Genomic DNA, 12087 nt, shown 5'->3' with positions numbered 1-12087 from the left:
AGCGTGGTGGATGGGTTGTTTCACAGCTTTCTCTGCCTCGATATTTTAGAAATATTGGGAAGTGGTCACTGGAAAGTGGATTAGATCCAACCTCCCATGTAAACGCTGAAAACAGATTCGGGTTTGCTAATGATAGATCAATGGTAGTAAATGTTCTTGTTGGGGCGTGAAAGTATGTCACTTCTCCAGTATTAAATAAATACAGTTGGTGATTGCCTATAAATCTCTCAATGACCCTGCCTCGATGGTTTATGTCAAAACTGCCCCACATCACCAAGTAAAAGGAATGGAGTCGGCAGTTGTTCAACCAAGACATCCAATTCATCTTCATCGACTGACATCTGGTGGCAAGTATATGGAACAAACTGTAACAGTTACTCCAATAGAAATTCTGACTGCCACAGCTTGCAGCTCTGTTGTTATTTGTACCGGTAAGGACAGGATGCAGTTTGAAACCAGTATAGCCATACCTCCACTGGCATGTTGTTGTGGCTATCATCATCCTTGCGGTAGAGACCAAATCCTTTTAATGATATTTTTTCTCCAGGTTTTAAATGTGTTTCCTGGAGTGCCACGCAGAGAGATGGGGTAGATGATGTCAGATGTTTAATGTCAGAGAAGTTATTGCAAAAACCACAACAGTTCCATTGGATTATTTTGTAATCCATTATGTGTTTGAGGCAGCATTCTTAATAAAGGTATCCCTCTTTAGTTTTACAGCTGATTTTCCTTTTGGAGATGAGGTTGGTGGTGTCACCTCCTTATTAGTTTCATCAGAAAAGTCAGAAAGCTCACTCATGGACTGAGTCTCTGATCTCTTTGATTTAGAGAGGGCTGCTTTTAATTTTAATTTGTTGAGTGGGTTCTTATTAGTCTTTTTAGAACCCACATTTCTAGTTATTACTCCTGTTCTGGGAACGGTTGATTTTGTCTTTACGTTCTCTTTTTCTTCTGTTTTTTAGACTGAATTAGCAAACATTTAGTGTGGCGAGTAAGAGATTCATTTGGTGAAACAGATATCTATCTGTTTGAACTCCACACGTGTTTGTGGATTTCAAAACTGCAGCAAATGTCTTGTGTTTAAGCGGTGCACTTGAAGTGACCATGTGACTAGCCTCTAGGTAAGATAAATTGTTGACAGTTTTCACCCGCTGAACCTCTTTCTCTCTCTGCCATACAGGGCATTTCCGAGAGTAGGCAGGATGGGCATCTTTGCAATTCACGCAGCATGGAGTATTGGTACACTCAGTGCTCTGGTGACCTTCAGTTCCACACTGTGCACATACGCTCTTTCCTCGGCAGGATGATTGAGAATGTCCAAACCGCAGGCATTTGAAGCAGCGCAGTGGGTTTGGTATATATGGTCAAACTGGGCATCGAAGATATCCCGCAGTAATGAATGATGGCAATGTCGGCTTTCCGAAAGTGAGAATGAGATGTTTAGTCAATATCAACTTGCCATCACGACGAATGGAGATGCGTCAAACAGCAGTGACACCTTGATCTGAAAGACCGATCTGGATATCTGATTCATCTTCAGACATCAGATCGATCTCAGAAATCACACCACGTGATGAGTTCAAACTTGTGTGTGGTGTGATGGTGACTTTTATGTTTCCTAGAGATGTCATTTTCAAAAGCTTTGCTGACTGTTCAGAATAGGCTGCTTCTATCAGTAGATCCCGACCTCAATTTTTGTATTTTCTTCAGATGCCCAATAGTTGATTCAAACAACTTCTGAATTAGGAAAGGGGAACACTTAGACATAGGTTTTTCACCAGAACTATGCACAATGAGATAAGCTGGTTGGCCTGAGGAACTGACCTCCTTTGGTGGTGATGCATCATTTCTTGTAATTTTTGATTTTGTTGAATCCATGTTTAGAAATTACTATTCAGCTCCTAGTGACCCCACCCACCATAGGGCCAAACAAGGGGATGCCGTCACATGGGAGACTCCCATAGACCGTCACACCAAGGTTTCCCAGGAGCTATACCTCACAATGCAGTCAGGAAGAGCACATCTTGCCTGACGTGTCTGCCCGGTCTGCATCGATCAGTTGACTCCAAGCCGAGGTCAACAATGACTCAACGACCAGCCGATTGACTCAAACGGAGCCTGATTTGAGCCTCCCGTTTATCCGAAGCAGGAGCCAAAGCAGTGTGTTGGGGACAATATGTTGCCCCTCAACTACCAGGATCCCCCTTTCTGGCATACGGGTCACCACGCACGGCAAACATGTGGGTGGGCGTTCAGATCCCAGGGATGGTAAAGAAGAACTACTAAACCATCTCTGGGAGGTCCCCTCACCACGGACAGGAACACACATCGAGGGGGGAGGGATAGGAGTTCGGACTGAAAGCTCAGAGCTGTCAGCAAAAATGTTGCCACGCTGCCAACCTAGGAAACATTTTTAAAAGGCAGGAAACTCTCTAAGGACCCAGACGAGGTCCGAAACAGCAAAAATGCAGAATTCTGTTGTGAAAAAAAATAACGATAAATTATATAAGAGAAAGAGGAAAAAAAAACTTTTAATGAAAACAACATAACGAAAAATGTAAACAACGAGTCTCGGGACGACGTCAACGCGTGTTAAATGACCTGTTAATGTTTAATCCAAAGGTAGAACTCTGACACACACACTCATAAAGAGAGATAAGTTTGACACAAGTATTCAAAGAAAAATTTAAACATAGGAAAACAATTTCAGAAAAAAGGAAAAATTGGAGAGATAGAAAAATATCGTGTGATCAGTAGAATTCCAAAATGACATCAATTGCAAACAACAGATTAAATTATGAGTGCAGGTGTTGTGGTTCTATCAACAATCTTGGAGCATAGTTGACAAAGGGTGTCAAATAGACACCTCGAATCGGACCTTTCCCTCGACCCCACATAGTTTCGTTTTGCGCTTGAAAACAAAGGGGTGACCAATCGGGAAGCAAGGAAAGGGACGAGGGACCAATCCGCAAGGTGGATAGGACACGAGAAAAACGTATAAAAACTGGGACTTCAAGGTCAAAAGGAGTGTTTTTCGGAATGACGGACATGCCTCTTGAGGATTAAACAGAGTGTGTAGTGTCGTCACTCGAAACTTTAAGTGTGTCACCGCCTGTCACCATCGCCATCGTCCGGCAGCCCTTCTTGTCCACCCGGGACTGGGAAGATCTACGTGCCGAACTCTGACGTTCTGAAGATCACCGAGATTTGGAACAACCTAACCGATGTAAGCATGTATTCATCCAAATAAACGGTTTTCCGCATGTAAACACTTGTCATCATTTGCCTCCTTCGCAATCGCCCACAAACACGGGTTCCCTTTAGCTCATCCTGACGCGGGATATTTAAGCCCAGTCTACACCAGTCCAAATCTTACACTGGTGTCAGTGACGTGAGATTAATTGTATCCCCCCTTTAAAGTCAGCGAATCTTACACATGGTATTGTGTGAGGCACATGATCCCACTAATAGCATTACTGTTGCTTTGAACTCGTCATCTTTTTTTTGTATTAATTTAGATCTTTTGTTATACACATTCTTCATTTTCTACATCAAAAGACTTTGTTTGGGAAAGTAGAATTGATAATAGTGAAGAGAAAAATTTAATGATTGATAATGCAGAGCATGCATTGTGAATCCTTTCACTTTACTTTCTTTACACTAATTCCTCTCCACTGAAACCATTTACTGGAAAAAATTACATCTATTAATTATCTTAGAAGTACAGCTTAACCTCTTAACAGTGAGGGATGATTATAATCGTCCAAGGCAATCGTGTGGCAGTGGTGAGGGACAACTATACTCGCTAAATTCTTTTGGGGGGTATCACCAAAAACTACTGCAAAAAAGAAATTCACATAAAAAATAAATTATGTAACAATAAACAAAGACTTTTCTTTACTAGACAGAACTGTTTACAAAATCTTTTTCCGAAACAGTAATGAGAAAAAACGCTTGAAAATGTACTTTAAAAATTTTCCACATTTCTTCTCCACAACTAAGTGGGAGCCCCACACCTGACTGTTCCACTGTTGAAAGGTTAATAAACAAGGACCTTTAGTTTTTAAGTAGTAGTTGAAGATATTACACATTCTGTTGGGTTTTTACACTTGTTTTCATTATTATGAAATATTTCTTAGCATTATGACTATAAAAATTAGCATTGTTTTCTGCATGTAAGCTATGCATAATTAGGACCACAGTTGAGTGTTAATCATTATTTTAATTATCAGTGCTTAGACACTAAGATAATGCCTAAACAAAATGCTAGAAAGCTTGAATATAAAGACATTTTGAGTGAACTACCAGAGTTGTCTTCAATAGAAAACATACCATCTGATAGCGATCATCTGCTGATGATCCATCAGACAATGAAAAATCAGCGTTAAGCTAAGATTTGAATGAATATATTTCGAAAACAAGCAGTGTCTGTATCAGCATCAACATCTACATTTCTTATAAATTAACAAACCCCATGTGGCTTGTTCATTGCATCTTGAGGGTTCAGCATATCAGCCTGCTCAATTTTTCCCTCAAGATAATGATGTGCAATATGTAGTACAGAAACAATCCTAGTAGTACAGACTAAATTTGCACAATTTGTAATGTTCCGTTGTGCCTAAGTAAGAATAAAATTTGTTTCTAAGATTATCACCAATATTGGCACAAATGTGCATGATGGTACAAATTTTAAAAAGTATTTTTGCTGGAAGTTGATTATTAATTAACCTTTTTGGTCAAACAGCGGCCCAAAAGCAGATACTTACAGTAGCAAACCAATTTGATCAGGTGGGCTTCGCCCAATCTTATCAGCGTTGGGGCATACCGGCTAAACTAGTAGAATAGTGTTCACAGACGAAAAGATTCTCTGTTCGACAAACAGCGGGACCATGTGTCGGACAGTACAAACACCTTGATCTGAAAAAAACCAATCTGGATATCTGATTCGTCTTCAGACATCAGATTGATCACAGATACTACATCACATGATGAGTTTAAGCTTCCATGTGGTGTGACAGTGATTTCCTTGTCTCCACGGGTCTTTGTTACCAAAAGTTTTGCTGATTGTTGAAAAGTGACTGTTTCTACTAGTAGGTCCTGACCTCAATTTTTGTATTTTCTCAAATACCCAATAATCAATTCAAATAATTTTTAAATCAGGAAAGGAAGAGCCTTAGGTTATTCTCCAGTTGCAGGCACTGCTAAGTACACTGGTTGACTGGAGATCTCTTCATTTGTTGTTGTTGCTGATGTGTCTGGACAATTTCAGTTTATGAATCCATAATTAAAAAATAATTATTAAGCTCCCAGTGACCCCACCCACGAGGCCAAATGAAGATATGCTGTCACACGGACATCTCCTATCGAATGTCTCACCAGGGTTTCCCAGGAGCTTATGTTGCCCCTCAACTACCAGAATCCCCCTTTCCAGCATACAAACCACCATGTACGGCAAACACATGGGTGGGCATACAGATCCCAGAGATGATAAAGTATGGTTACCATACTTTATCATCTCTGGGATCTGTATGCCATTTTCCCTCATCACAGTCAGGAACCCAAGGAGACTTATTGAAAACTGGCTAAAGCTGATAATACCAAGGCTGTTTGTTAATAATCAAATATCATTAGTTTATTCAAATTCCTGTAAAATATTTTAAACTAACATAATTATGGCAATTGATGAAATAAAGATGATCTGATAAGGCGAGCATTGACGTGGATTGATGTTCCTTGCTTAAGATGCAAATATATATATATATATATATATATATATTTGCAAATTATATGTCGGCAAGACCCACTGTCAAAGATGGCTAAATTTATCGCGATATCCCGTTTTATCGGGATCGGTAATTTAATTGTCAGGTCGAGTGGAGGAAGTGTGGGGTCGTCGATAAGAAAAACGGCAATATCCATAGTAGCAGGACAACACAGATAAGATTTATTCGAACAGAGAATCGATTACATCAATGCGACGCATTCCATCCCTAATCGCAAGAGAGAGAGAGCTCACAATTGTTAGGGGATTCATACCTCTCGGTTATCGCTTATGATCGAGAAGGTTCTTCGGGTCGGCTGAAGGGTCTTCTAGCGTCTTCCCTGGCGGTAAGCGGCAGAATCGGCTTCGAGGCAGAGGCTCCAGCGTCTGGAATGGCCTTCGTACAGGACTCAGGTCAGCGGGTCGTTCCCCTTCTTCCGACCTCTTTCTTAGATCTCTTCCCCCTTTATATACCCCGGTCCCTTCCGTAACGATCACCAATCGCGATGGAAGGTGGTGACTTGAGTTCCATGACTCAGGTGGGATCCGGAGAAGGAGGGAAGCGGTTTTGACAGCGGAAGACTGTACATCCTTCGAAGCTTGATCATTATCGCGAATCTCGATCATTATCTCCCGAGGAGATTTGGAATAATGAAAATTTAAACTCGGACCGGCTCAATTCGGTCCTCATATATGAGGACCGAATTGAGCCGGTCCGAGTTTAAATTTTGATATGATATATATATATCAAACCCTCTTATATTAAATGATGAAAATTTATTTAATGAAGTTTATATTTATTAAGTCAGTTTGTTATGCATTTATAGCATTTCATGATATTTTTTCAATAAATTTTCACTATGCTACTAAATAAGTTTCAAAATAGGAGTACAGTTAGTATAGTGTAATCACTTCAGGATTCTTAAACAGATGATAAAAAACTGACATAACCTTATGCAATGTAAGTAGATAAGACTACACTTAGAGGAAATTCTGGTTTCATTGACTCTGGCATTGAAAGGACATGTTAAAAGAATTTGAAAATATAAAACAGACATGGACAAATGCAGCTCTTGTTGAAAGTGTTAATTTTTGTTATTTCCACAATTTTTATTTCCATGTTTATTAAAAAAAATTCAATATTTGTTTTAACCGTTACACCTCGTCACGAAACATCACAATATAATAAAATTGCGCTCATTTAGATTTTGATTGCTGATGCCATCTTTTGGTGTTGTGTAATACTACGACCGTCATGTACCGTACAAGACGTTACATATTGGTGTTGACACAGTTGGCAGATGTGTGCGTGTGACCTTTTGTTGTAGTCTTATCTGTTCTGGTGTAGCTCACTGTCAGTAACAGTTATCTAGTAAGTAGTCTTTTTTATTATTCAATTTATAGATATCGAAAAGGCATTTAAGCATTAATTAATAAATATTTACATTTTTTGTGTCATATTTCTATCATACCTTTATACATGATGATAAAACAGAATTTGCTTATTAAACTTACTAAAAGTTGCCGTGCCGTAAATTAATTTCAAATTTTGATTAGTTTGTTTTAATTTCAGGTAATTGTTTAAAATAAATTTTAATACCATGAGCATGACTTTGAAATACGACAAAAAACGAAAATATGAACAAGAAAATAATCTTTCAAGAAGAATGGTTCGAAAATTTTGCTTTTATTGACAATAATGGAAAGTCACTGTCTTATTTGTAAAGTTACAATTTCTAATTATAAAGTTAGCAACTTACATTGACATTAAGAAATAAGTCATTCAAACTTTACCGCTAAATATCCACTTAATTGAAAATTGCGATCTGAGAAACTTAAGTTATTGCCAATTAATCTTCAAAAACAACAAGGACTCAACTTCTTTTAGTCACAAAGATGACAGAGTAAACGAAACTATCTTGTGTGAACCGTCTTTGTAAGCTTGTTAACCGTCTTGTTAAGTAATGAAAGTTGTAGCTAACAGTAATCTATCATATATTTGGGATCAACTTTTACTGTACGGTAGATATAGCTATAAATGAATTTGAGCTAAAAATCTTGAGCTTATCATACATATTATTTTAGGGTAGTTAAAATGTGTTTAACAGATAAAATACAATTGCATAATGAATATGCTGATCTCCCTCAATCAAAACTAAGTGGCATGTTCTATGCCATGTGTAATTATGTTAAGACAATGTATCCAACCCCCAATAGTTAGATAACCATGGAATTTATTACTGGACTGTTTACCATAACCTTTGTTAATAAATTAATGAAATAGAGAATACACACTTTCAAACAGAATTAATTTATGAAAGAATGCTAAAAATAATATCCCAACATGAAAATAACACCAAAATTACTTTTATTAATTAATACAATGTGGAGTATTTTTGTATATTACAGTATAATGATATTTTATAAATGTTTTATCCATATTAAGAAGGGAAAAGGTTATCTGAGTTTTTTTTAATTATTTTTATGAATTTTAATCTTTTCTCATTCTACAATTTATTTTGTTAACATGCTGTCTCAAAGCTTCATCCATAATTTCATAAATACTCCCACAGCCTTTTATTGTTTGATCCATTAATTTATTCTGTAAATCAATATGCAATCGCCCAAAAGATTCTGCCAAAACAATCTCTTCAGTTTTTGGGAGAATTGCCAGAATTAAAGTAGGTGTTCCAAAACTTTCTTCTTGATAATTGATGTCAACAATAGGTTTATCATTAATGAGTCCTCCTGAGCATGAGCAAACAAACAATCTTTCAAAAGAATTCCAGCATCAGCTAGTGCTAATGTACCAGCATTAACACAGGCACTGTAGTTACCATCATCAGCTTGAAGAACCTCAAAAAATATATCAATTTGTGACTTGGGAAACTGTTTAATCAATATAGCAGATTCAAACGTTTGACGAAGTTGTAAGCTAATTTCTTGAGATTTTTTATCACCCCGAGGTCTCTTCTTCCTTTCTCCTGTACTAAAAGTTGTCATACTATATTGACAATTTAATAGCACTCTGTCATAAAGTGCCTTGGACTTACCTCTAACCTCATGAGGACCATAAATGGCGGCGAGAACTTTAGTATTTCCTTGCTCCAAGTATGCAGAACCATCAGCTTGATCAAAAACGCCCAAACGACAATTAACTTGTCTTAGTTCATTGGCTTTTCGTCCATCTATTCGGAAACCTTGATCGAACAACTCCTCCTGCTCCATGTTAGGTCTTAGGTCTTATGGTAGTCGTTGGGCTTCAGTTACTCAGACTATTGTGCCCCGTGGTGGTGAAAGATGGCGATATTAATATTTTCCTCAGTATTTGTGTTTCATGCTCCATGCTAAGTGAAAAATATTCTTACACCACCTAACGGAATATCACCAAAATTCGAATGTAGGAGCTGTTAATGCAACTCATTAGTAATACAATTGATGAAACTTTGATACTTGAAAATTTTTAAAAATTATTTGGAAAATATCCTATTGAAAAGTAAAAATATGGAGGACAGATGCTGTTTAAACAATCGATACTTCGACGTACCAAACGTAAAGTAAAGTTGGCTAGGGGAAGGACCTTCCATAATGCGATGGTCCTTCCCCCAGCCAACCAGAACGCTAACAATATTAACGGAAACATCCAATTTGACTTAGAAACAAAAAACAATAACAAAATTAATTACCTGGACATAACAATCACAAACACACCTAATAAGTTTTCCTTTACAACATACAAAAAACCCTGTAATGTTAACAAAACCATCAACTACTACTCATATCTTCCAGAAAATATTAAAAAGAATATTTTTATCATGGAACTAAAAAACATTTACACAAGAACTACTGATGATAATAACTGGAAAAACAAATTAAAAGAACTTGAAACTAAATTTTTACTTAACGACTACCCCAAATCGAAATTAAACACATGGCAAAAACAATACTGGCTACAGATATAATACCAAACACAAACCAGACAAATTATATAAACCCTTCCCATATATAAAAAATATCTTTGACAAATGCAATAACATCCTTAAAAATGACAACATCAGCTTAGCTCCATCATTGACCAACAAAATATCCAACTCCATACACCACAACATCAACAAAACAATACAACAATAAGACAAACATTCTTAAAAGTATCGAAACAGTTTACAAACTTGAATGCAACTGCCATGACCCGAAAATTTATATTGGTGAAACTGGCCGTATATTAGATACTAGAATTAAAGAACATGAAGCTGCTATCTGTCTTAAACATAACACTTCCCCTTGGTACACCCACACAATTGAAAATAACTGCTAAATTAATAGAAACATCATCAAAATTTTACATTCTGAAAAAGATCCTTACAAACGGAGATTTAAAAAACATATTGAAATCAAAAAACACCCTAAAGAGCAACTCATTAATATTTCTGAGGGTATGACAATAAACCCCCAATGGTACCAACTAATAAAAGACACCTCCATCCGTTAAACATCATTTACAGCACACCCCACTGTTCAGATAGCCTTAGCTTTCGGTAACCTTACAACACATGTCAGTAAGCAGTCAAGTCCCGTTAAACTCCGGTCTTTACCCATCTTCACTCTCATCATGAACATAACACCTGCACTCCAAATGTAAGTTTGTATTTAAATAATATAAAATGTATAACTGTATATAAATATATATATTTTTAACAATTTTATTAAATCACAAATTTGTTTATATTGTATTAAATCACAAATTTTTGTTGTAGTGAATGTAACACTCCTGTTAAAAATACAGAAAAAAATTATAAAAATTGTACCAACTTATAATAACGCATCAGCTTTATAATATGTAAGTTCCTATGTTTATTATTTTCCAATTTACGTGATCCTAAATACTGTCGGAAACCTCAACGTTTTTTTGTAATTTCCTTAACAGCACTGAAGAGGGGTTGGAAAATAAACCAACCCGAAATGCATATGAATAAATAAACTAAGTTTCCCTAACCGTATGCTGTTGGAGCGTCTACCAATTTCATTACTTAGCTTACAAAGACGGTTCACACAAGATTAATATTCACAGCATCCACATCTACTACGTTAAACAAAACTAGTTTTTTTGTTGGCTTGGAACATTGCTCATGCTAGACGTCCGTATGGAGAGGGTGAATTTATTAAAAGAAATTTCAAAGTGATTAAAATTTTAGATCCAGACAACTAAAAAATTGCATAAATTGATCACAGATCCCAATATCATGCCGTACAACTGAGCGTCATATTGGTGCAATTAGTAAATATGTTGAAAATAGTTTGATGTGGGACTTAAAAGATTGTACAGCATTTAGTTTAGCTCTCGACAAGTCTGCAGATATTCAAGATATTCCACAATTGGTCATTTTTGTCCGCTATGTATCTGAAGACATAATTGTGAAGGAAGAAATGTTAGACCTAGTGGCTCTTACTGAAACAACTCATGGAATCTATAATAAATACACACTTCATGGTATAATAAAGAAATTTAAATTGTCTCATGATAAACTTGCAAGTGTTACGACTGACAGTGTGCCTGCAATGATAGGTCAACATCAAGGTCTTGTTAGTTTACTCAACAAAAGATCCTGAAATACCACATTTCTTACCTCTTCACTTCATAATCCACTACAAGCATCATGTAGCAAAATACTTCAAATATGAAAATGTTTGGGAGATTAAATTCACAATCTGCAAAACAATTAGAAGAAATTCAAAAACACGTCGTCAATTTAAGAACTTTTTAGAAGAGTTGCAATCAAATGACAAAGCAGAAGAGTTGCCTAATGATTTATCCCTATGGTGCATTGTAAGATGGCACTCTACTTACGTTTTGAGCAGTTTCGTGGAACTCTTAAGTTATCAAAATATTTACAAAGGAAGTAAAAGGCAGAAGTTATGCACAATTAGAAGATAATACGTGGCTCTCTGACTTAATGTTCTTCACAGATACACTCGAACATTTTCAAACTCTTAATTTAGCTTTGCAAGCAAAAGACAAAAATATTATTGATTCATCACAAATTGTATTCAGTTTTGAAGCTAAGATTAGGCTTTTATAAATGACCTCAAAAATAAAACAATCATTTTCTGCAAGTAAAAGCAAATATAAATATTATCAAAGATGATAAATTAAATACAAAGAAAGGTTGGAGAATTTGCAAACAGATTTAAAAGAGAGAGGTTTGTAGATTTAAAAACTTTGAAATATACATTTACATATTTTGTGAATCCATTCACTTGTGACATTGAAGATGGATGTCTAATTTCTGAGATAATACTTCCTGAGAAAGCATCCAGGGAATTGCAGT

The 12087-nt window shown here is 36.4% G+C and overlaps 1 protein-coding gene across 1 annotated transcript; it reads right to left on the bottom strand.

The window, feature by feature from the left end:
- Positions 1-8178: 8178 nt before the first annotated feature.
- Positions 8179-9084, bottom strand: LOC136983882 (exosome complex component RRP41-like). The gene is given in 2 exon segments (XM_067280761.1): positions 8179-8528; positions 8531-9084. Coding segments are annotated over 2 exon segments (735 nt in total). The 5' UTR covers positions 8990-9084; the 3' UTR covers positions 8179-8252.
- Positions 9085-12087: the final 3003 nt, after the last annotated feature.

This window comes from Centruroides vittatus, unplaced genomic scaffold (genome assembly GCF_030686945.1).
Source record: "Centruroides vittatus isolate TY-2023 unplaced genomic scaffold, ASM3068694v2 contig_120, whole genome shotgun sequence".
NCBI lineage: Eukaryota > Metazoa > Arthropoda > Arachnida > Scorpiones > Buthidae > Centruroides > Centruroides vittatus.
This window is presented reverse-complemented; position numbering and strand designations above follow the sequence as displayed.